Here is a 27,054-nt window from a genome sequence, read left to right as displayed (position 1 = left end):
CATTTGCAGCATTAAAGATGTTTTTTTTAAAGATACAAGTTAAAGCTTAGTGCTTATGTGGTGTACATAAAATGTGTAAATTATCCAGGGGGAACCAAATAAACGACCAAGATGGACTCTTGCCCCCCAGATGCAGTGGCAAAGCTCTAGTGACCTCATTAGAAACAGGATTTCACCTCAGAACATTAACATTTTTGGCAAATACTACAGTATAAATCTGCGAGTTAACATTTGAAAACACTTTTTTAAACAAATGAATTTCAATTTAGTTTGCAATTAAAATCTGTTGTTAGACTAACAGATTTTTTTTGTCACTCTTCCATTTTGTTTAATGTAATCCAGGATATGAGTCACATTTGCTTGTTGTTTCTATATGTGAAGCAAATACTGTAGCTGCTGTTTCTGTCATAGCACATCTGCTCTGCTGAAAACTGCAAAATGATAGATAAACACATGGACAGGAAAAGAAATAGATGAATAACATTTTGTAATTATTTTTTCAGTGAACAGTAATCATCACCAAATGTCTTTGCAGTTCAAAGGCTATTTTTGTGAAGCGGACATACATGGAGCTTCCATGCAAGCTATTGTAACTTTTTGGTATTTTTATTTTAAGTACTGAAAAATATGTTTTCCCCTAACTGGCACTTTCAGGACTGCATAGTAAAAGCAATACTGTGTTCATCAGCTGTCCCATAACAAAGGAAAAAATTGTTCACTGAAGAGAAGAATTATTATACTTTGCCTTTTCTGGAAAGTTCAACAGTGGAATACATCTTCCTTAGAGCATAATTAATAACAATTTGTGATGCTTTTATGCACAGATACAATTCAGAGTGTCTGTTCACTATATATAATGTAACAAAAATAACCTGATATCACTTACAGGATATATATCTAGCATCCCAGTGGACATAAATCAATAATTGAGCCATAGATAAATAGATTAGACGTGGCAATACGAAGGGAAAAGAAGCTGAGAAGAAAATCCACAAAAATAATTTTGCAAAGCTTGTCTTACGTTTTCATCAGAAATGAAGCAAAATAATCTGACAAGGGCAGAAATCAAGTCATCTGGCAAATTCTTGTACTTTACTTTTATCAGACAATGCAATACAGGACATGACACTAAAGCTAATAATCTGTTGTCTAAGGACAGGATGGTAATACTATGCCTTTTATTCAGAAGTATCCAACCCCAACAGGCTTTATGGTAGCTTCTTCATATGCTCGGTGCTCCTTCTAATCACACAGGCCCGTGCACCGTTCGTTCCTTCCTTCCCCCAAACTGTACTTCCATTCCAGACACAGGGAATCCAGGAGAGCTGCTTAAATGGCAGCTCCATTGTCTGCACAAAAGCAATGTCCATGTCTCTATACGTTGCTGTGCAGTTGCTAGATATAAACTTTTGGGAATACATGCCTTACACAAGCTTAGAGGGTTGTGTGTTTGGGCAACTCTCGGCACTCCAAAGCGCTCTAGCAGACCTGAGGAATCTGTATATAGATTGTGGTTAGCAAGATGCTTTTTCTACAGACTTTTTTTGCATGCGCTCTTTGTAAGTGTGTATGTGACTGCTGACTTCTAGTGGCTGGCCTGCAGATGACATCAGTCCTGGTACTACTGCCCCGACAGAGATTCTCTAGGGGCTCAAGTGTAAGGCAATATGTGGCACTTGAGCAGAAGGACCTGAGCATCTCCTCTACGTAATCTTCTACTAATCCATGGAGATGCATGGGGGGTGTCACTGGGACAGGGAAATTACACAAAGTCTAAACTTTGGCTGAAAATGGCAGAGTAGAATTGTGAGCTATGCATTCAGCAGTTATGTGATACAAAACACATGGGGGGGGATCATCAAATTACTTCGTTTCCCTTGCTCCTCATGTCACTTGTCCCCCTCTGCATCTGTGCCTCAGGAGAATACAATATATTCCTCAAACACCTGCCCCTGTTGCCATGCTGCATGTCGTTAGGGTTTCTGCCCTGATTTTGGCTTTCGTTGCTTTGTGGTGCTATCCTTGTATGACCTAAATTTTGTTGTGCTCAATCCAAAGATCTTTGGCATTATAGAATCTTTGTGAAAAAGACCCATCATGTTTCATACAGTTCAACATCAACATAAAGACTTGTATAATGAAATATGTCTTTAAAGGAACCTTTTAAGACAGATTGGCTTATTAGAATTACATTATTATGAATCTATTTCTATGCATTAGGTAAGGGGACTACACTGGCAAAAAAATGTAATGTGTGCCTCAAGTCATAATTCCAAAGTTCTTTTTAATGTCCTAAATAAGTGACCTGATTTTCAAAAATGGTGAGAACCAATTCGTCTCTCACGTGAGTTCCATGACAGCTTCTGAGTGCAATTTTAAAGCTGACTTGCAGGATCAGGTCCTGCTATTGTCAAGTGGGGTGAATTAAGGAGGCTGTATTCCTCTGAACTGCTCAGCTGTGAACTGTCAGAGTCAAATAAAACTGGGCAAGGCAGAATAGGATTCCTGTATGAAAAAGAAAGAAAAGAAAACTGTGCCAATGAAATTTAGATCAGCAGAATACAGTTTGCCATATTAGAATTCAGTCACAAATCAGCTCCAGAAATACTGCTCTAGCAAAGAAAAAAAGCCACATGCTGTTCATAACAATAAGTGGTTAGGGCTTCACTTATACACTTCCCCTGAAAGAAATGGTCTTCTAATTAAACAATTGTTCACAGAAATCACATCCCAAGAACTGAAGGAAAAGAAATGGAAAACTCATGATTGTTCCTTTTTATATTTTAGTACTATGAACTGAAATACAGTTTATCACAAAACTAGATTTTTCTTCAGTTCAGCCTGCTGTTTATAGTAAAAGAAAATTACATATTAACATAAAGCTAGGAATCCAGTTTTAAATTCTTCTTCTGATGTCAAAAGGCCCTTCATACTCTTCAGATGAGCCTTGTTAAATATCTAGCTCCCTCTTCAGCCCCTTCCTTTACTTACAGACCTGATTATGGTACCTGCAGTTGCGCCACTTTATCTACGACTTTGCAGCTCAGACAATTCTTATGTGTTAATTCTAACTTTTTAACTCTCTTGACCACAAAACTAATTTGTTGGCTATAAAGGCAAATCAAGCATAAAGCAAATCAAAACTTGGAGCATGTCTTATTTATCTGTGCAGTTCTCAAGTTTACTTACTGGGTTCCCCGTTTACTCAGCAGCTCTGTTCTGCAGGAATCCTGCTTGCTTTTACCTTTCCCCTTTTCCTTTAATGACTACATTGTATGGGTTTAATTTATTGGTGATTTTCCTGAAAGAAAGACAGACTACATGCCAAATGTTTGTCTTTCTTTGCATGAGGCTATGCTGAGGTTATTCATCAAAAGCCTATGTCTTCTGTCTTTCTGATACCATGGTTTTCCACCCCACACTGTAGACAAGCAGCTGTTCTTTCTCCTCAGAATATTTTAGTGGTGTTTAATTACTTGCTACTGTAAACAGTTGTTGTGTTGACTAACTGTTGCATTTCATTTTCACTTTTGTCAAACCAGAATTGCATTTAGGCACCCTCATGTTGTAGTATGTTAAATCCCAATGCTGGATGGATGCAGACTTCAGGAAGGAGTACTTGCATTTTGTAGGTTGTTCTGAGACAGGACATAAGAAGGATAATACCTCCCAGACTGCAGGATTTGGTATGTGGCTTGACCTAAAAGACTCCAAATGGAAGGTGAGAGCAAGCTCCACTTCTAAAGCTCTCTTGTATTAACAGTCCATCACAACTCTTCTTTAACTTGGCACGTGACTCAGCTGCTCATTAAAGTCAGATCATTTAGGCAAGGTTAGGCTTCCTCTGAGAAGAGGGACGTACACTTCCATTCTCACATAGTGCTGCAGCTTTTCTTTGGCTCCTCATGTTTGAAGTCTGGGACAGGGAGCTGAAAGCAAGTAGAAGCATTACCCCAGGAATGTAATACTGCGGTATACAAGCACGGACAAAGATGATTATTGTATTCAGGCTAAGTTCTGCTGTTTGTCATTTATTAATGTTGTGGCATTTATGTCATGAACTCTTTCTAACTTGTGAAATCTCTTTTGGGAGACCCCCACAAGCAATGTAGTCCAAGGGTGTTTGCTCTGTCTGTTTGATATTTTTGTAGTCATCAGTATGCTCATCATGGAAGGTCCTATATAAATTAATCAGCAATATTACTAACGTCAGTTTTTATGAACGCACATCTCTATGTTGTATAAATATAAGCTAATCTATTTGCATGAGTCACTTATCTTCTAACAAGGAAACTTCATGGTTCATGATTTTGCGTCAAAAGTCAATCGTTGTCTCATGGCTCCGTTAGTGTTCAATAAAATGGACCTTCCTGGAGAACATTCAGTGAGTGTAGATGGATGTGACACTTAAGGCACTCAAAGTATAGCTAACAAAGGAAAAACAAATGAGCATTGCTTACATGTTCAGCATTACCTTTAGGAGGTCTACAGAGATTTTGGTCTCTGTTTGCACTAATCTTATGTTAGTGACTGTCATATTACATTAGCAAATTTAATCTTTGTTAATGTGATAGAAAGTTGCTAATACAATGAGACTCATTATATTAACAACTTTTGCATCATGTTAGCAAAAGCAAAATTTGCTAACAGAATGCAAAAATTACCAATATGATGAGGTAATCATTATCATTATTCTAACACCTGATTATATTAAGCAGCTACTAACATTTTTTATATGAAATCACTATTTGCACTGTACTGGGATTTTCTAGGAGAATTTGGGGTGCCTAAATAGGAAAATACAAATATTTTTTAACAAAAGCTTTTTAGAGATATGGGGTTTCTTTTGTATTGCAATATAAATATCACTTAATCAAAGTCATTCTGAAATTAAATTTCTTGACACGGGAAACTTTTTTTCCATAGAACAGTGAACCATATAATGAGCTATGTCATGACTAAGCCAGTAAGAGAGTATAAATAGAATGTGGATCACTGTTGGTCTTATGTCACCTTTTGGCTTTGAAAAGTAATGTCACATTACAAGTGATATTTTGCAGTTTATAAGAACTTATTTATGCAATATTTAATTAAAACATGTTCATTTCACTGTTACGATTTGTATTTTTTGTAGCAAGACACACATGTATTGTAGAATATATTTGCATGTAAGATTTATAGTCTTCCTAATTACCTTATAACTGTTCATTAAAAATGTACCAGGATTAAGTTAGAATTATAATAATATTTTTATTATACATAATATAATCTGACAGCAAAGCTCTCTGATTGCAATATATAACATGCTACATCTCTGTTATAATTTCTTTGAAAACAGTCTGATTATTATTATTCTCTATAAAGCCTTCATTCTTATACAAGCTATGTAATAACAAACTTTTAACTTTAAAGATTAACTGTAAAGATTGAGGAAATGGACTTCAGCATAGAGTCTTCATGAACAATCCCATAACTATAATGGGCAAGCTTTGCAAGCTGCTTTCTGCCATGTAAGTGGTAGAGTGGGGAAAACATAGAGAACATTTTGAATATATGATGTGTATGCAGCAAAGGCAGACATTGTAGGCCAGCTGTAGGATGCAGCTTCTCCGTTATGAAGAGATGTTGCACTTAATGTTAAGTCCATTCAGGGACCCGTAATGACTTCAGCTGAAAGTAGTTGAATTTTTCAATACTCGAAGAAGATAACCACTGGCAAGAAGTTCACCACAGGTCTCCTTGGCTTCAGCATTTACTCCTACCTTAATACAAATCAGCTTTGTGTTGCTGCTTTTAACTTCTAGAGAAAGTGCATCAGAATGTTCCAATTCGAAGCCAGCAAATGAAGGAAAGAGAAGGTCAAGGGGTTGTGTATTCCTTCTGGATAGACTCCATATTCTTTCTGTGCAACTAATTACTTAGAAACCACTGGAGAATTTTAAACCTGGTAGTGGATGAGTAAACAAGAGAAGCATCTCCTGCCACAGATCTTCACTTTATATGAAAGAGGAATTTCTTAGGAACACAGGAATTCATATAATATATGAGTGAACATTGTCTATCTAGCCCACTAGCTTGTCTTTTAGAGTAGCTGGTATCAAATATTTCCAAACCACATGTAAAATCTACAAAATTGTAACTCTACCATATAAGTTGAAGCATGACACTTGATATCTCATGTAAATTTTATTACATATAGTGTAGCATGGTTATTCTTGTTAGCCTTGTATATATTTAGTCCTTCTTTTGAAGTTCTTTTATATGTACATTGATTGTGAATTGCATAGATTACATGTTGTGGGGGAAAAATTATTTCTTTTTATCATTTTGTCTTTGTCAGCTCAAAATGTGTTTTCCCTTCAATTTATTGGAAATCTCCTTGTTCTTACATTATCTTCTACGTATCATTCATTATTTTATGTACCTTTTGTCACATCACTTCTTATTTATCTGCTCTCAAAGCTAAATATTTATAATCTCATTAATCTCTCTTCAGATGTCCTTCTACTAGAGTTTTTCTGTTTCCATTATTCTCTTTTTTAATAGTGGATGACCAGAACTGAACACAATACTCAGTGTAAAGCTTAGACTATAAATTTACATAATGGCATTGTAATATTTTCTTTATTAATTTTCGATTCATTTTTATTGTGTTCTAACATCTCGTTTAACTTTTTAGTCATAAGGGTCTCCATACAGAGCAGATGTTTTCACTGAGATATTTCCATTTCCTTTTATTGCCTAGTTATAGTTATTTAAAACTCTTCAATATACAGGAGTAGTTTCTTCAAAAGCGTGCTACATCTTGCACTTGTTAGCATGAAATTTCATCTATTGCTCTGTTGTTCAATTGTCTGCTCCGATTGCTACTTAGGTCCCTCTCATGTTCCTCCTGATCTTCTTTTGACGTAAATAGCTGCATTTTTCAGTCTTTCTACAGTGACACTCAGTATTCAAGTAAAACACATAGCAGCTGGGAGGTCTGCAGATGCTTTCCACTGATTTTCTTAGTTTAGGTATGCATTTAGAATGAACAGGTAAAATGTTGAAACTGTCCCATAAGAAGAGAGGCTAATAACCCAGATAGATAGGCCAAAGCCCAAACCAGATTCCTATGCCTCACTCTTTCCCTCTTTTTCCCAGTAGTGCATCTGAGGCAGAACACAGATAACTTCTGTGGAGAGGGAAGTTGTCTTTTATTTGTTCATAAGCATATGGTGTCCTGTAAATTGTAATGTGGATGGTAATGTCCTAAATATCAGACAAGAGAAGAAAATAAAATGCTGTAAAAAGAGGTAAAAACTAGAAGAGAAGAAAAAATGTAACCTGATGAAAGTTGGTGTCAGAGAAGGAAAGCAGGCATTCGTGTAAACCATGAACCCGGGTATGATTCCTGGTTTTAGGCACAAAGTGAAAAATGTCAATGTAAAAGTATTTTATATACTTCTGTAAACACAGAAGAATATGTAAAGATGGAGATATTTATATGTGAACCTAAAGTCAAAGGTCAGATCCAGCTGTCCTTAAGATTTATCAGTAGTATGGTATGTTTCTTTCCAGTTCCCTTTCTTTAGTATAAGCCTGTATTTTTTATTGTCTTGGCACTCTAGTAAAGCAACTAACCTTGTTAAAATACATAATATTTTTATCTGTTGGAAGGAATGCATATGAATATGCTTTTCAAATTTCAAATTGAAATCATCTGCAGTGGTACTCTTCAAGGACAGAAGGGTTAGCTGGCACACAGGTGGGAGAAGAGTTGCTCATTAGGGAAGGTTTGTTATATGGTAACATATAATTAAGGTAATGGTCACAGCTTGTGTGACAGCAAACACTCTGGCAGTTGTTTGATTGCTGTCTGGGTCAGGAGATCAGCTCTTTCTACAAGATGTATCCACATTAGTGTGTTAGTGAACAGGTTAGAAAGCAAATTACAGCTGCCTTTCTTAGGCATATTACTGTCGAGGCTCATTGTTTTGGTTTTTTTACTGTACATCAGCAGTAATATGGCTTCTGAAGACTTCATGTGACAGGTTAGGCATTTTATCCTTTGAGTAAACAGTAATCATGGTGTGAAGAAAGTGGGGCATTGGAGATTTTTCCCATTCTTTGAGAATTCCATTCTTCCTTTTTAGTTTGCTCCAAGGGCTCTTTGGGGATACATATATTAAGCCCTTTAAATAGTTCATAATAAATCTTTGTCTCAGGCTGATTCTGACAGTTTTTTAAAGAGTCTTTTAAGAGAGAATCCTCAATCATTTCTTAATCCATGGGGTGATCTTCAGACTTGGAGGAAAAAGAAACAGTGCAAGCTCCAGGGTTGTGAAAATACAATGTAGAAAAATTTTAACTCAAAAAAACTCAGGAAATACTGTACCATGGAAATTTCACCAATCATACTGTGTTCTGCCTGTGTCTAAATGATCATTCTCCAAGTTACTCAGTTTGCAAACACTGGGGATAGAAAAATGGGCTAACAAAAGGAAGAGCAATTATTATTGATCATCTTATTCCTATTATCTTGGTTTTGGCTTTATTTTGCTTAAAGCTTGAATTGAAGGGGCATTATGGGGAAAAAGAAGTCATTGTTCCCATTGTTAAAATAAAGCAAATAAACAGAATTCCTTCTGTTAAGTGTTTACCATTCAAGCCTTGTGATAAATCTGCCAAAATACCTGCACTGTGGGCTGATTTTTAAAATGCTGTTTCCTGTGTAATATGACAGATTCTGATTGTGTCTGTCAAAAACCTTCTTAACTCCACGGTGCAAAATAAATAAATAAAGGGGGAAAATATAATAAAAGTAAGATGTCCGGTTCATTTGACATTTGTTTTCACCAAATAATTTGAGTGAGTTGTTTCCTAAGAATAATGCATGGCTGCATCCCACTGGAACTACTGTTAGGTATTTGTTGTCAGCAGCCTCAAGTCTGTCATTTTTGGAGATACCCATTCTCAACTGTCTTTGAATTTCAATGGCATAGTGCTTGTCATTATTTTAGACTTTTTTGTAAATTCTGCATAAGCAAAGAAATATATAAATGCCAACTTATCTGTATAAGAACTCTCTTGGTGTGTCTTAGGAATATTGTTGCCTTATTTTAATTTAATATGCTACCCTGATGAGAAAATACAGTAACGAGAACAAGGAAGTGGTACTAGTAAGGGACAAAGCTATAGAGAAACTTGGGTAGTTGGGCTTCTTACCCCTTCTGCAGCCAGGAACATGAGTACTAGAGGTGAAGGCTGCTGCTGGAAGCACTACCAACTGAGCAGTACATCCCAATAGCATCAGCTACCTGCCATACCAGCTGTGCTAGCAAGTTCCTCAGCAGCAGCAAGATTAGCAGCCTGCCTGGTTCTGCCTAGTCTGGACCAGGTCATGGAGTTTCTGTATGACAGATGAGGGAGAACAGTTGCACAGCGAATGGTGTGATGATGGAAATGTTAATAGCATTCTGAAATAAATTTAGATGCACAGTGCTGAGGACATAAGTAATTTCATGTTTAAGTAATAGTTCTATTCACAGGACATTTTTAAGTGTTACTTGGTTGGGGCAAGGGGTGGGAAAGCCTGTATTGCTTAATTTTTTCGATTATTCTTTTTCTTTAAAAATAACAGTATTAGTCACACTAGTTTTTGACATGGATAAGTAGATTCTGTCTGAGTATATGAAATTATATGTTTTCTGACATTTTAAAAGTGTTGCTTGACTGTCTTCTGAACTACAAGGCCATGCAGCTGGAGAAGGTAGTTCCTAAGGTACATTAGGCCAGGACTTTCTACACATCCTGCCAAATCTGCAGCACTTCACTTTATCCCCCAAAGAATCTGCATATTGTCATGACGCTTAACACCATACCTATTGCCACTGTCCAGTCATGTGAGCCAAACATTAAGCGCTATGGGGAAAACATTCTTCTGAATCTGAATCTGAATTCTCTCAGTGCCAGGAGGCACACAAGGCGCAAACATCGTTCTTCCACTTCGATCGCTCTGCGGCTGCGTGCTCTGGAGTCCCAAGGGCCACAGCGCAGTCTGTTGTTTTTTTCCTCAAGACATGACCGATCCAGCTCCATCTCCTCCTCCTCACTTCATTACTGATTTTCTCCATCTCCAAGTTGATGCTCGTCATTTCTGCAACTTTTTATTTTTTTTTCCGGGAGGAGGTAGTTGGCCTCCTGACCAACCCCCATGACTTGGAGGGCCAGTGGTTTTTCTGTCAGGGTGGCCTTCCCTTAGGCTGCGTTGGTTCTCGGCACCTTCTTCAATTTTATCTGGTGCACCCTCCAGAGAGGGATCCCCTATCCACCACCCAGGGGACGCGCCTTCTAGCCGTGCAGCCCCAGCCGAAGGGAAAACATTCTTCTCACCAATTATATTCATTTTCACTTGAAAACATACGGCTTTTAACTCCAACTCATTTTTTTTATTATTGAACCATTCTAAATTAGCTAAAAAGTTGGTTTATAAAGAAAATGATTTCTTGTCTTCCATACTTCAAGATATTTATAAAATACCAATTTGCATTTGACACACCAATACGCATCCAGATGAGGTCCAAACTTGGAAAAGGGAGCAGTTTGATAGAGCCCATATGACTGAAATCCAAAGAACAGAATGGAAACCTATTAGCAGTTTTAAGTAGTGGTTCACTGTTAGCAAAGACGAACCCAGATACTTGGTGTTTGAGAAAAATAAGAGGTCAAATGATGCCACAATCTTACCACCCTCTTTTTCCATTTTCAGTGTGTGAACAGAAAGTGGTAGGTCAAATGGTCCTCTATGTTATTGCTGCTAAACCAGTAAGCGTTAGCCATTAGTAATGATCGGTCTGTGTTTGCACATGTATGCTTGCTTGGTTTAAACATATGCCCAGTAGCTACGTACTTTTCTAGAAAGGTTGTTCAGCAAGGTTACACAATTTGTGCAAAGTGATTTTTTGGCAGGATTCTATACACATTGATATAGCAATCCAGTAGATACTAGCAACCAGTTACTGCCCCTTGGTTAGGCTGCATGGAAGATTCATGTATATAAAATAGTGTATTAAAGTAAACTTACAAAAGCAAAGAGCAATCATTGCAAATGTAATTTTTTCTTCCTCTTTGGGATTCTAATTTTAAAAGCATTAAAGAAGACAGCTGCTCATGCTGTGATATGCGCTAAACAGCCTGAAGGATGGAAAAAAATATATTTGTAGCTCATAATAACTATTGACCTTTCTGATATACAATGTTCTCTGTGTTAGCTATTCTGCTCTATCAACAGTGAAGATTGAACATGACTTTTTAATAGAAAACATGGGGTTTCAAGCTGCTTTCACAAAGGTGTTTATGTATTGTTATTTTGTATTGTAGTACAAAGACTAAGTCCTGATGCCCTTTGTCTGACATCATGTTTGTCATAAAAAAGCCCCACTGTTACTGACTGTTTTATATGAGGAATTGGCTCGTAACCATTTTATAGTCGTGATAAAAGCATTGCTCCACTAGATCCAGAACACAGGTATTGAAAATAGAATCCCCCAAATATCCCAGCAGCACAAAAGGTATTTTCTGAAGAAATAGATTCCTCAAGTGGCTATATTTACAGGGGTATTCCACTAAGATTTAAAACACTCATTTTTTGCATTCATACTGTTTGTTCCTTGGCATACGCAGGCTGCTCTATAATAGCTTTTGCTGGATGTCATATGTTCTCAAAGACTATCTTTATGGTACTCCGGTTTTTGTCTTGAACTTTCCTATTGCTTAGTTGCTGAGTACAGAAACATCCACCAGCAGCAGCTTGACTTTGACACTCACGTATGTTTCCCTGGAGTGGGATCATCCAAACATCAACTGAGCAGCATGAGGTAACTCGGATGCTCTTCTTTCCCTCAGGGAAAAGCTTCACCAAAAAGCACCTCCCATTTGACATATGAAAATCTGGAAAGCAACCTCTTTATTGTGCTTTTTAAGCCCAAGCAGGCTGGCAATGTTAGGCAACATCAGAAGGGACTTTTTAATGTTTGTTGGGGTTTTTTTTATTCCATGTGCTGGGAAGGAACTTTAGTGGGCCATTATTGGCAGCTCTGAACCACAATTACTTTCACAGCTATGCTCTGGAGTGTCAGTTAATGATTCACAGGTTACTAGGCAAGAGCAGAAAACTAGCAAGAGAGAAAAAATACCCTCATCTGATCCTTCTAGGGCATGAAAAAGGGGGAACAGCATCAGCATTTAATGGCAGTTTTGTGCTGAAACAAAATACTCAAAATTGTTTAAAAGAAGTTGCTCAGCGAGGATAACGATCATTCAAGTTGTAGAAACCAGCCACATCTCAAAGGAGATCTAGCGTCTAGTCCTGTATTCCTCACAGGCCCATAAAGCTCTCAGGGACTTCAGTGAAGTTTTTACCCTCAAAACTAGCCAGGGTCTTTTTTTTTTCCCTTTGCTGTTTCCTCATTTCCCAGTTTCTTTTCTCTGAACCCATTCCCTAACAGAGGATAGATGTGCTATTACTTATGATCCTGTAGTCTCCTAACATCAGGACCTTTCCTAGCCATTGGATGTGTTCTGTTTCAAACTTTATTAGGATTGCTGCAATGCAAGTAAACAGCAAGGAAACGGTACCACTGTGCTAATTTTCTTTGGGACTGTCACTGAACCTTGAAAATTTATGAGTGTTGCTGACCTCACATGAAACCAAGCTGACAGGTCAGGTCAGATTGTTTATTCCGTTGCTTAAAATAAATTAACTTTAAATGTAAAAACGTAGAAGCAAGTTTGAGCTTTATACGCAGTATGGTTTATGTACCACTCACTCACTAGACCATAACAGCTCTTCAAGTGTCGTTCCGGTCTATTGGATGAATGTGGATACATTTGTGAGTGTTTAGATAATGGATTGAAGCCTAGTAGACTGTAACATTTCCAAAGGCTTTTTCAGAGTTAAAGTTTCCTACCATGATTAGTTCTGTTAATAGCAAATCTTTATTATGTTGTTTTCAAACAGGCAAAAAAGCTCTATGTATTTCATAGATCACTGACCTACCAAAATTTGGTGTAAAGTCTGTCTTTCAGCATTATAGGAGTAACAAAAATCTTATTCATAGCTTCATCCTGGCAACACTTCATTTATAGGTCTATCCTGGCACCTAACTCATTCTATATTTTACCAGATATATAAAGAATTCTGTGGGATAAAGTTTACATGGGAAGTAAATTGCATATGTTGGGAATTAATAGCCTGATAAGACATGCTTCTAGACTAGAAGAAATAGAAGGAGGTGCAGAAGAAGAAGAAAGGAAGCTTTGAGAGGCATTAAATAAAGTAATACTTCCTAGTCCAATAAAGAGTAGTTCAGATTACTTTGCTTCTGCAAGGATTCAAAAATTTCTCTGTATAATAATTCAAAAATTCCTCTGTATAATAATAGGGAAAGCCTGTCAGTGAGTTTGTGCTTTAGTTTGTCCTATGTAACTACAGCCAGTACATGGGCCTAGTCTGCATAAAAAAAAAAAAAAAAAACAGGATAAGCTTATTATTTGTAACACTACAGGATAACTTTTCAAAGCATGGCTTATTTTGCTGCAGATGCAGCCTTTTGTGTGCCCAAAATATAGTACACATGTAGTAGTGTTAGTGCTTGTAAAACCTGCAAACTGAGCATTAACAGTCACAGACAAATATAGTTTGCACATTAAAGTTGTGTTGTTTGTATATGTATGGTAGTTATGTGAAACTATAACTTATTTTGCCAGTAATTAATTGCATACACGGTTTTGCTTATCCATTAGTAAAACAGCACTAAGCTCCTTTAGAGAATTCTGGCTTACTTTTGCCTGTGGTTAATGTTAAGTCTGGTGTATTCTGGGGAATAACACAAGCACATTTCAAAACTGGTGTAACCACATACACCAGACTGAATGTTGGCATGTGCAGCCAAAGCCCTAAGCAACAGGCCACGCAGGATGCTAGAAATTATAAACTAATAATCAGGAGCTTGATCTAAGTCTTTTCATAGTATTCCTACTTACTTAAATGGGACCATGGCACTTAAAAATGGGACAATGGGATTTAAAAAGGCTCTATTGGCTTACGTTTCCCAAAGATAGAGAACTTGTGCTACTTGAGACACCCCTGGCATCCCTCAGCTGCTCCAGAAAGACTGGGGTCTTCTGGAGGTCCTGTGTGAAACTGCCATTCCTGTACACATCTCAGACACTGTGGGGCAGCTCATAACAACGCTGTAGACCTATGTGTGAGCAACTGAATTAAGCCTTCAGTCACTTAGAATTCATCCCTGAAATGAAGGAACTGTTCTTCTTAATGCATTTCTAATAGCTTGTCCCATTAAATTTTATATAGTTAAGCACCGGGGTTTTCACTACTTCCTTTGGAGGAAATTTTCAACAAATCAAAAAGTCAGGATTAACTATGCAAATTAAAAATATTAACCACACCGTGTTGTGGCTAAACAGTTCAAGTCAACAGATTCCTGTATAATATCCAAGTTCTTGTAAATCCACAGTGTATGAGGCAGATCAGATGTTAAACATGTTCTTCCACTTTTCTGTCTGTTGTATCTAAATTCACTGCTACTTCATTGACTTGACTTTTGCCTGAACACACATACTTTTATCACATTCAAAAGATATGCTGTATATATCTGAGTTAGTTACTTGTTCTCCCAGTTTCAAATATCTATGCCTAACAGTGTGCGCCATCACATGTGGACCATAGCCTAGTAACTACAGATTTTTATTATAAAAATAATCATATCTCTATGTGTAAAAATATATATATAATATATTTAATATTTTGAAAAACATGAAATGAATATATATGTAAGGCTTCAATGTTAAATTAGTTGTAAAAAATTAAGGATTTTGTGTAATGACAACCTAACTGAAACAATCTGAGATGCCCACCCATCTCATCAATTGTTGAAACTGGAAAATTTGGAGGAATGAGAGAGAAAAAAAAAAAACAAAAAACAAAACAAAACAAAACAAAAAACCACCAAACATTAAAAGAAACAGCTTTCAACAGAAGTCTGATAGGGTTTAAAGTTTTTATGCCTTTGAGTTTCTAATAGGCTTATAGGTCATGAAAAGGGAATTGTCTTCATCTTGGAGGTAGAATGACAAGAAAGAACACTTTAATATCTTGTCTGAAAACATTACCTAGCAATAAATTCTTTAGAGGAAGTCATCCTTTCCATTTCTTTTGGAAGAGCTGCCCTGAGCCTTCCCCTTTTCAGTGAGGCCTTGACCAGAACCCAGCATTATTCCCCCTGTGTAAAGCAAAGAAGGGAACTAAGTCACGAAAAGCCTGGGGTCCAATTCTTAACTTCTTCAGCTTTTCAGTAAATAGCAAAACAGAAATTTTAAGAATCTTACCAAGTTAGATACAAGTGCTATGAATTTCAGTTCAGTATAATTTCGTAGTAAGTTGCACTTATTGGAAAGAAACTGTCTTAATTTGAAGCTTTTGAATTGTGCTTGCTGGGCTAGTAGTTAGAAAAATCTATCTTTTAGCTTATAAAATGATCAAATTTGATCTGTAAGCTACTAAGAGAGAATTACCTTGGCAACAGGGTTTTTTTGAGAGTCACTTTTCTAATGAAAAACACGCTTTAAGAGGCAATAATATAAGAAAAAATGGAACAGTTAACTACTCAAGGTTAAATTTTCCTAGGAAGTCTTTTAATGCCTGGTTACAGATAATAAACTACACAGAAGAAATAGAAACATTTACAAAGATGCATCTAGTCCAACTGAAAATGATAGATTTATATTACCTAATTATTTGTCTGAACATAACGATTCTCAGTTGCCTGTGCAAAGGATAATAAGACTTGAAGAAAATGTGGGAAGAGGTTTGCAAATGTGGAAGATAACATGGGAAGAGAGCTCCCTTGTTCTTACTATTTTGTAGAGCTCCCTCTTTCTTACTGTTTTGTATGTTCTCTTATTTTGTTTCTCTTTTAAGAGCTGCATGGTTGGTGTTTGAGAACGTCTCTTAAAAGCTGTATAGACACTTGTTTTCAAGGAAGAAAAGTGAAAGCCAGGTGAAAATTCCCTGAAATGCTACCAAATCCATAATTTCCTGTATATTAAACCATAAGCTTTTTTCCCACCAACCCCCTCAAATTCCTTGTTGGTGTTTGGTTTTCCCTCTGTAGCTTCTGGTCCTCCTAAGAATGAGAAGCCTATCTTTTATCTGGTTGGCATGCAAAAATGTATTTTTCTCCTCTCAATTATTTTTAATGCATGTTAGTGAATATCCAGTCTGCTTTGGCAACATTTTGTTATTTAAGACATAAATCAAATTTGGAACTTCTTTTTTCCTGGGGGGCAAATTGTTTATTTGAATTTGAATGTGCTTGTGAATCAGTCATAGGGACAGTACTTGTCCTACTGCTGTATAATAGCAATTATTTGCATTATTTTACATTGTTTTGCTCTATAGCATTAAGGTAGGCAGGCTGCACACACGTGCAGAGTACATCTGCAGATCACTGCAGGATCAGAGCCATGGACCCCAGTCCTCCAGTTATGTGCATGTTTATCAGTACACATTCCACAAACATCAGAAGAACTCCTCCAGCAGATAAAGTTAAACAGTGCATGACTGGTTTGTGGGGTCTGGGCCCAAGATTATTCCTCAGGCAAAGCCCATTGAAGGATCAGAACTACAAGGCTTGTTCACAAAGAAATGCTTAGGAGGAGATAACTAAACCATTTTGGGAACTGGCTGCTAGTTCATACTATCTCCCCATTTGCCTCTGTGGCTCTTAGTTAACGTTTTAACGTTAATGACACTTTTGTACAGCTATAGTGAGGTACAGCTTCATGCCCTTTGAAACGGACAGGGCATTTCTTGTGTCCAGAAATCTCATCCTGCATTAGCAGCTTTGTGAGTGGAAAGAGAAGAGGTTTATTCCTTTAGTAGTATCTGCCAAAGATATTTAAGGACACACAAAGACGAGTGCTTTCCCAACAGAATACACTGTTACCTGTTTTTCAAAGACAGTCCAGACTTACTTTTTATACTTCTAAGCCTGACAGTGTATAGTGCTTTCATTCACATGCAATGGGCATTGACTTTTGTCATATTATTAGCATTCTAAACTCACAGTTTCAGAGGTTTATAACTCAACAGTAGGTTTAGACTCTGTAAATTCAGCCCAGGAGCACTATTTTTCACTGTAAAAGACATCTTTAGTTACTAGAGTATCAAGCAAAGGGGACCTTGCTTATTTCAGGCTTTTTTAAAGGTCTTAGATTACAAATTTAAAAAACACCAAAAAAAACCTCTTGAAAAAATGAATTGCTACAGAGTTTCATTTTGATGTTCCTCAGATTGCTAGCTTCCTTTGACATAATTGGAAAAAAATTGAAAAAGCTGAGTGATGGGCATTTAAAATCAAGTCCTGAGAACTCATAATGGACCATATTCCATATATTCCTGTGCAAATCTCACTGACATCAGTGGATGCATTCTGTAAACATCCTATTTTTAAAATCCTGCATGCATAATCCCCATTAGCATTGTTACCGTATCTACCATGGGTGAGTGCAACTCTGAATGCAGATTCGTACTACCAGCCATAATGGTACTCTCTTGAGAGAAATTCAGAAAGCTGTTTGTAAGCTGTTCTGGACTTTTAGGTAACTAATCCCATCTCACACATACACTCTCAGGTACTTTTTGTTAAAGAAAATCAAACACTTCAGAATACATATTTATATGACAGACACTGTTCCAGTCTGTTGGATAAATTATAGGCATTTTATAACATTCACTTAGAGAGATGTGTAGGTTTGTACGTATTATAGTAACAGCAAAATAATGTTAAGCGTATGACATAAGGTGACATGAGCCCAGAAAATGTCAATGCCAAGTACACTGTACTAGATGTCAGATGTTTTCCTTTCTTTCATAAAACTGTGTATGAAAGAGAAATTTTCATTTCAGTTGCTTTGGAATGGTACATATGTATTACAGCCTGACCATTTTTTGAGCGTGAGATATTGTGTGTTTAATTAACATTACTTCTGTGTGTTTAGGTAATTACCATTAGAACACACGAGGACATATTGTACTTATTGCCTGTGCTAGAGCATAATGTGCTGGGCTACAACAACTACACTTGTTAAGCTGATTTTAGCATTTCTTCACACAGCAGGAAGCACCCATGCTGTGGTTTCTTAATGTACTCTTTAACTACTGCGCTGTAGAGTACTGTACAATAAAAATAAAAATTAATTATGATCCTCATCTTACCAGTACTGCTGCTATCCCAGTGACCCTGGTTGCTGTTTAGGTTCAGGGTTCCACTATCCTGTACCCTGAAACACATATCTTTCCTTTCAGAGTTTTATTTCTTCGATGATATTGCTGAACAGAGCTGAATTTTTTGAGGACAGGTTTGTTGCATGGATTGTGATGGCTTCACATTTGTTCAGGTCTCCAAGGACCAGCACCAATAAATGTGAAAGAGACAACAGCAGAATGGCATACTTTCCCATTTCCACCAGGATGGAAAAAAATACTCTAAATTAAGTCTAACCTTAAATGTATAATCTGTCCTTGGGAGCAAAAAAAAAAAAGGATATAGCATCTTCAAGCTCTTGGCATCCCTTACGAGAAAAAATTGGTTCTAAGGGTCTCTGATCTTGTGTTTTAGTAAAATAGAACTGCACGGCTGACTGACAGTTCTGATCTAAAGCATTTACGTTTAAGTTTTGATCTCTCTGCTTTTGATTAAAACTAATGAGCTCATTTAATTCAAAATGGGAATCTCTGATAAGAGAAATAAGGTTGATGTGATTGGATTAGAGGGGCAAATTAAACTCTTAGAGCAGAAGTTTGTGCTTATATAGTGTATTAAAAAGCTGTTGGCGTATTATGGCGTGTTAGATGATGAGAAAAATTTCATAGTAATTCATATTTAATCAGAAGAAATGAAAGTACTAAATATAACATGGCTCTGCTTTTCCCTCGAGTGATAAAGAGCTGTACATTTAAAATGACATCGAATTCATGCTCTCTAAAACAAAAAAATCTTAAGAGAAACACTAAAGAAAGGGGCACTGTTGTCAGTTATTTCATCACAATAGACTTGAAATGTCACAAACACAAGACAACGTGACCACATTAAATCAAGGACAATTCTATATAATCCTTAGCTCACAAACAAGTTTTTGTGTTTCTGTTGACTGCATAACAAATGCTTTTTAAATACTTGAATACTTTCTACTAGTAGTTTGGTCGGTTCTCCAAAACAATAGCAGAATAATTTCAAAATAACTTTTAAAAAACTTTTTCAAAATAAAATATTCAATGTTAATTACTCATTGAAACCAAAAGTTAGCTAATCTCCAATAATGCTTGCTTATTGTAAGCTACTTCAGAATTTTCCCATGAACAATATTTTGCAGAGAGGTTGGTTATCAGGGCTAAAAATAGCAATAATTAAGATTGTATAAAGAATATCTCAGTGCTGACTAGGGTTGTACCTACTATTTTGTCACGGTTTATACTAAGAGTATTTATTTGCTATTTTAAATGGTTGCAGTTGATGGAGTGAGAAGCACAGGTGAGACCTATAGTTTCAAGCAGGAAATATCTCTTCAGTTGGACTACAAAAACATTTCATTAGTGACCAATTCATCACCAATAATTAGCAATGATGATGATGATGATGACAATAACAATAATACATGTCATTTGCTTGAGCATTTTTGCCTTCAGGCTGCTCAGTGCTTTATTGATAATAATTAACCCGCAGTAATGAGGAAACTATGGCACTCAAAACCAGCAGTGACTCACCCTAAGTGTCACTGCAAACGAGGAGTGGAGACTAGGGGAGAAAAGCCTGCAGAATTTGCAGCCTCTTTCAGCAAACAGAATTGCTTCCTCAGTGAGACTTTGCCTTTCACAAAATACTGAAGAACTCCACAGTTTTTAAAACAATGCTATACTCTAACAAAATAACTCCTGTTGTAACAAAATTGTGCAAGAAAGAGTTAATGAGACAAATCTCTGTTAAAAATTCTATGGGAAAAATAACTTGAAAATGAGACTTACTGAGTATACATATATTTTTCAATTTTTTTTGCTAAGTAAACGTTTTCTAAACGAGGTAAATTGATTACAACACTCTTAGCATCCATCAGTCATTTATTTTTAGTGTGTTCAAGGATTGCACCTGAAAAATAGCTTAGAGGGGATGTATAAAATCTAAATTATGTGTATATGTATTTTTTCTATTCCCTAGTGGAATCTACAAGCCCCAGTTTACTAACCACTGACAACACTCTAGAGCGGTCTTTTTTCATCCGAATGAAATCTACGCTGACCAAGCGAGGAGTGCACATCAAATCGTCAGGATACAAGGTAAGGGTTGCACTGTAGCATGAAATATTGACATCTTTAAATTATGTTCATTCATGTTCCAGGGATACATTAATAGAGAAAGGAGCTATTTCACATTTGCATATGTTTCATTCCTTTTGTTAAAGAATCCTTAATACAATATTTCCAGCCTGAGGTTTGGCTTTGGTACTACACCTCCATTAAATTGATCGTTATTACAATAAACATTGATGATACCAGCATGATAGCCTTCAAAAGAGCAATGCTTTTGGAGTAAAGGTATATTTTACCAAAGAAGGTGAGTCACAGTAACATCACTTTTTCCATAGTGGAAAATTACTACTCATTTTGTTGTACTGGTAGTCATCTTTGGGTTATGTTTTTCCGAGAGAGGTAGGATTTCTTCATGCAGACAGTATGCTAGAGCTATTTAATTTCACTGCCGTTCTGGCTGAAGGAAACAACAAGCCACAACGAGTACTTTTCCACCATTTTTCTTTCATTGTCTTTCTGAGGGGCATCTGCTGCTGGGGATCATATTTGCTGGATTTCAGACTCTTTTAAGATATGAAAGTCTCTTGTTCCTTATCAAGAGTAATCTCATTTTTCTTCAGTCATATATCGCTTATAGTGCCTGTAGCTATCAGTGGCTTTGCAGTATACTAAAACTAGAAGGAATAGCACATTTTTAACATTGTCAACTGTGGAATGAAATATGTCATCCATTAAGTATTATACAAGATAAAAGAGTGGTGCAAGAAAGTAAGCCTGAGAATGTGTGTGTATTTAAAGCAGTTGCTTGTCAGTGTTCATTTAAAAACTTTCACAAGCATTTTTTTCAGAGGAAGATTTAGAGGAGCTTTGAAGTAAAATTCCCCAAGTCACTTTTCCCAAAAAATTCTCTGTGAATATAGCATCGAGGTAGTCTACCTGAGCAGTAAAAATTGGGTAGAATTGTCTTCTTTGCAAGCAAATGACTGGGAGTCCTGTTGGATGGTTTCTGTGTCAAGATGATTAATGTAGTTGCTAATGGAAGTTAAGGTCCAAATCAGTGGTTCCTTAAGGCACCGCAAGTTTTGATCTCTGTGCTGCTTAATTGTCAACACCTGAAAGAATGCACTCCATACTTGTTCATGCTGACCTGTTTACAAGTCTCAGAAGGTATCAAGACCAGGAAGTGTACTGGCAGTCTCAGGAGGAGGAAGGCAAGTGAATGAATGAATGGGCAGGTCATTGAAGTTATACTAATTTTCATGATTAGGCATGGTCTGTCCAGGCTAGGCCAAAGTTAGATCGGCAGAGAATTTGTTTTGCTAGATATTTTTGCTGCAATAGTAATGGGAAAAATTAGAGAATTCATCTGTGGATTTTGTAGTCTGACATTTTCTGCCAGGTGTAGGTGAGTACAAAAGCAAGACATGCAAGTGACTCTGTCATTCTCTCCTCTTGGGCTCCTGACAATCTAATGTTAGCCCAGCACCAGAACAGGACATATCTAGAATGGGCTGGCTTCACAAGGTGGGTTTTTTACTCATTACAATACAGTTTTTGAAATTCACAGTAGACCCTTTACTCAAAAGAAAGACACAGTAATGTCTATCATATAAGTACAATTTAATTTCTCTTTTAGACCTGCTGATGCCTCATGGAAACACTGAAGACCATAACTGAGATGTCACAGGTAGAGCAGAATGAATTTTGAAAGATCAGATATCATTTTCTAGCCAGCTTTTCCTAGAAACAAAGAATGGATAAAAAGAAAAAGTGTGATGGTTGCCAAAACTGGCTGTAAATAAAACATTTGGTCTTTTCCAAATTTTTCCATGAGGCATCAGCAAGTCAGCATGAGTAAAATTGCATAAACAATGTGCAAGTCCTAGGCAGGTGTAAATATAGAGGCATAGTTCCTCTGCTTTTTGATGCTTTCAAGGATTTTGTAACTGACAGTGTTTGGCTGAATTCAGCTGTGTCCAGCCATAAGAATTGTACTTTAACAGTTTTTCAAAAGCACAGTTATTGGCACTCTGTGTTCTATGAAAGGATAATTATTCACAGCCTCAGTGAGCTCCAGAAAAATTGTGTATTCATTTTAGAAGAGTTGGATCACGTGAATGTCTTTTTAACCGAGTGTTAGGAACTGCTTTGTTTAAACGTCATTCTCAGTTGGTGTATTAGACAAGCATAATAAAACTCAACTGCTATAGTGAATGTCATTCACCCTTTTAGGAATGTTACCACTTTATTCATTGATTTCTAAAAGTCCAGTGCCAGAAGAAACTTAAGGCTTCTTGAATTTGTTCAGGTATACGTTTTATTAAAATTAGGAAAGATCCATGAGCCTTATGGATGTACAGCTATAAGAAACTATCAAAGGGATGAATAGTTACATAATACTGACAACGCTCATGGGAATAGCTGGCTAAGTTCTGCGTCAGAAGTCCCTGGAAGACCTCCAGCACTTACTCAGGAACCACTATGCCAGCTGGGGTCATGTGCAGCAGAGTTCCAGTGGGAAATTCTGGTGGAGCAGGCTGACTCAGGAGCCACTGTCTCATACCTTCACGATACAACAGAGTACTGAATTTTCCCTCTTCAAAAAGCAAGGGCTCCTGGCTAACAGCTTCCCTTGAGCTCTTGTGTCATTGTGGGTGGGTAACCCTCCCGAATCAGCATACAAACATTCATTAGGAGCAGTGTGCTGGGAACTCCATATCTTGTGTGAGTCAGGTTTTAGCTCTGTCAAAGGTACTCAGCTCCCCATGGATTCAATCCTCCAGCGGTGACAAAATTTTTCATCTTTGTGAAGTGGTTGTGTCTTGTTCCAAAATCTTACTGAGCTCAGAACCACATCTCTGTTTTTTCCCTGCTTTGTAGACTGCTGATGAATGGTTTCTTTAGATAGCAAATGATTGAGGTGGTCCACAAGATACTTAGCCAATTTTCAGAATGAGTGATCCCTGCCTCAGGAAAATCACATAAAATTGAAAACAGTCAGAGAATGAGATTGATTAATCGTTTGGGTTGATCTAGTCAGGACTAATTTTCTGTCAAAAGAAGTGTTGGAACAAAACACACACTGATAGACTTACACATATGTATACCTCAAAGAGACCCTGTTCCAAACATTACTGACATGAGATGAACTGTGTTTATAGTCCCTTCCTGGACTGATTTAATTAGTTGTGAATTATACCTAAAGATGGAGGTAGTGGCCTTTTTTCCATGAATGGTATTACCTTAAAAGTCTGAAACGGGAAGGTGGTTACATGATTCATCCTACCTCTCTCCTTCCCTTTCATTGTTTCCCAGCACCCTCCTTGAATCTGATTTTCCCTATTCATAATATTCTTGGGCTCAGAGCTTGTAGGAAAAGAGTTTACATACAGTGCTAGGGAACTATTCAGTTTTCAGTGAGTAAATCTACAATCTTATAAAAAAAGTCAAATAAAATGTAGTCAGCTGATAAAAAACATTGAAAACAAATAAAAAGAAAAAAAATAATTCCATTCACTGCAAGACTCAGCAGGTATTACCATTACAGCCGTTGTCTAAGATACATGATGCAGAGACTTATTGTTTTTCTCTGCTGAAAATGTATCACATCTTCCTTTTTTCATTTTTTTCATCAATAAAAGATATATTTTGTATTTCATTTGGGTTTTTGCTGTCTCCATTTTACCTCCTTTTCCATTTGTTTTCCTCCATTTGAGGGTCACAATTCTGTCCACTCAACAGTTATCCCACCTTCAGTGTTTCTATTTTCCTACTCTCTCAGACATATCAAAGCTAATTTTAATTGAAAACTACTTTGTTCAAGTCCAGTGATACATTTCCTACTACCCTGTAGTATCCTATTATTGTTTTGTCATGTTTACTTTTATGTCAGATTGTGCTAGGATTTTCTTTGTTCAAACCTTTAGGGCCTGATACTGGTCGCTTGAACAAAGGGTAATTAATGGGATGAAGTAGTCAAAGCAGCAAACCTCATCAGAGCCAGTAGTTGCCAGTTCATCAGCTCATCAGATGTGTTAGTATTTATCCATACATATTCCTCTACTGTTTTATGGAGTAGCCCTCTCATGATAAGCTATTAAAGAGGTGGATAAGCAAACATGAGGAGATTCCCTTGTACTTTTACTATCACTGTGGCAATCTCTGAATTTGGTAAAACCAACACCTGTTGCCCCTCCCTCTCCCAAGAGGCTGGCAATCAACCCTCTTGGCAATCCATCATCAGAGTTAAGGGTATCTTAAAAATCCTTCAGGCTGTACCTTCCTATGTGGAATGGTACGTTCTATCTGCTGTGCTACCTAGATGCCTGCTTTGGCCCATTCAGTGTCAACAAGAAACAGTCTCCATGTCATTAAAACATCAAAGTCATTCAGGTCACAAGGCAATGAGTCTACTGGAGACTCTTCAGTGACTTGAAGTAAATATAGCAGCTATCATGCGCTGAGCAAACTCTTACAACCTTAGACTTCTGAGCCTGTGTTATTGAGAAAAGAAATGTTTGCTAGGTTACTCAGTACTTCTGCCTTGAAGTGAGGCCTTGGTGTCTTTGAAAAGTGCCTTGGGATTATGGAAAAGCACATACATAGTCTTTGGAGATGAATGAAATGGACTTTGCTTCAGCTATTTGTATATGACTGTCAGGAGTTCTGAAGTCTTTTAATATGGCACAGAAGTGTTAGCACTGGATACAAGTGTAAGCCCTGCATTGCTGCTTTACAGAATCACAGCTCTCATCAATGCCAAGAGCAGGTATTTACACCTGTTTTTCTCTCTGGTGTTCTTCACGTGCAAGAGAATTGTGGAAAGTAAGCAAGCCTAAACAAACTGACCAAATTGCAATGAAGGGAGCAAAGTTATCTTCATTATTTATTAAATCACAGAGGACGGTTAAACCTAACAGCATAATCTGAAGTACCAGTGGACATACTGCATAAAAATAAGTAAATTGCTATATAAATATTTGGTTTAGCAAGTTTAGTTTGGAAATTTTGATGTTTTGTTACACATCTAATCATTTCAGTAACGGAGGGTTCAAATTTGGTTAGCTATGCCTAACACATCAGTTGCTGTGTATCAAAATATTGGAAATAGTGTTTAAAACTCCATAAAAGTGTTTTTACAAATTAGTCTTTGTAGTCTACATTAATTCATCTTTTTGTTTTGTGCAATGGTATCTTTCTACCAACTTGTTTAAAATTAAACATTTTCTGAGACTGTGCTCTCAGATTTTGTATTTAAAATCATAAAGTTAGAATTCTTTGAATGCCAATTTTAAAGATGGAAATCTAAACTTCTTGTTGAAATTTTATGTCCATCACCATTCATCAGCCTTTTTCACACTACTCCTGCCTTTATTCACAATTTAAAATTAATATGTTTTATTATTTCTTTGTTTAGAAGAACTTGAAGAGTTGGGCAAGATTTGTAAATCTCAGTTGTGCACTTGAAGTAAGTGCAGGTTTTGGCAGAATTTAGATTCATTAATCCAAGATGGCAAGAGGGCCAAATACTCTGTTACAGAGACAAAATTATGCCATGGTACTTGCCTTTTGACACCGTTCACTTGATTTAATCCAAAATTGAAATTATTGTTTCCCATCTAAGTGAAAGATTCACCTGGAATTCAAAAACAAGATGTCCCTATTCCAAAATCACTTTAAGGACCCAATATATCATGGTCTTATTAAGAACACAGCAGAAGACCACCTTCCATTTCAGGGGAATAGGAAGGAGGAAGAAAGAGAAGGTAGCTGTTTTTTTGCATAATAGTCTAATTATTAGTACATTTCTCAGATGTGGGCTATGTTAGAGTCAGATTTAATTCCCTCCTCCGCCTGAGGGAATTCACATATCCCACTTTCCAGCTTGGCCTAAATTCTTTTCTCCTCTTCTAATATTTTCCCCCCTTGAAATCTTTTCTGTCAAGCATTTTACTCTGTCCCAGAAAGGTATCCTGACCTTTCTCTGAAGGAAGAAAGAAAACTGCAGAATTTAGTATTTTATCACATGGCTACTGCCACACCTCCTTAATTGAGTGAAGAAGGAATAAGAAACCAACATCAGGAAGCATTATGTGAAGAGTTTTCTAAATGTCAGCACATGCATTCCCCAGACTTTTCAGCACTGGGAAGACTTAAAGGTAATTTGTCAGAGAGAAAGAACTGATCGAGAATTCACCCATGTAAATCGATGACCTTTTAGTCAAAAGGAAGTCTCTTAGCTAGTAAAGATGCAGCATTACTTATAAAAGAACAAAATACTAATGGGCCAATCTGAGTCTTATGAAGTATCTACTTGTAGATATAAAGATACGGTTCGAGAAAAGATGGTTTGCAACAGGATTAAGAAGACTAGAGTTCATTTTATGCCTTGCTATAGAGCTGTGAGATTCTATTAGGAGAGCTGTCTGGAAAAGCTTCGTTGACACTCAGCATCTAAATACATTAACCAATTTTTTTAGAGCGTTCAGCAGCAGTGTTCTCAAAAAACATTTTCAGGGCTGAGCATCTTTTAAATGGGATTTATAGCACTGTTCCACCATCTGGAGACATGAATATATGTTAGGCATTCATTATTGCAGTAGCACTAATGAAACTAACCAGTTAGTATTATATAAAAGGCCTTTTTAATAGCAGTCTTCTTTAAAAGAAAGATTCAAGCTTTGATC

At 36.8% G+C, this 27,054-nt stretch overlaps 1 protein-coding gene across 6 annotated transcripts in view; it reads left to right on the top strand.

Annotated features, from left to right (window-relative positions):
• The window catches only part of NPAS3 (neuronal PAS domain protein 3), a gene marked incomplete at both ends in the record, with an annotated part of 624,151 nt that overhangs the window by 546,164 nt on the left and 50,933 nt on the right, over window positions 1-27,054 (top strand). For all 6 annotated transcript variants that reach the window (XM_082317264.1, XM_082317265.1, XM_082317263.1 and 3 more), the window contains one exon: window positions 20,277-20,395. In XM_082317264.1, coding sequence (XP_082173390.1) covers window positions 20,277-20,395 — 119 coding nt within the window. The remainder of the gene's footprint in view (window positions 1-20,276; window positions 20,396-27,054) is intronic.

This window comes from Platalea leucorodia (genome assembly GCF_965183815.1).
Source record: "Platalea leucorodia genome assembly, chromosome: 7".
In the NCBI taxonomy this organism is placed as follows: Eukaryota; Metazoa; Chordata; class Aves; order Pelecaniformes; family Threskiornithidae; genus Platalea; species Platalea leucorodia.
The sequence above is the reverse complement of the archived record's forward strand: the minus strand, read 5'-3'. Positions and strand labels throughout refer to the sequence as shown.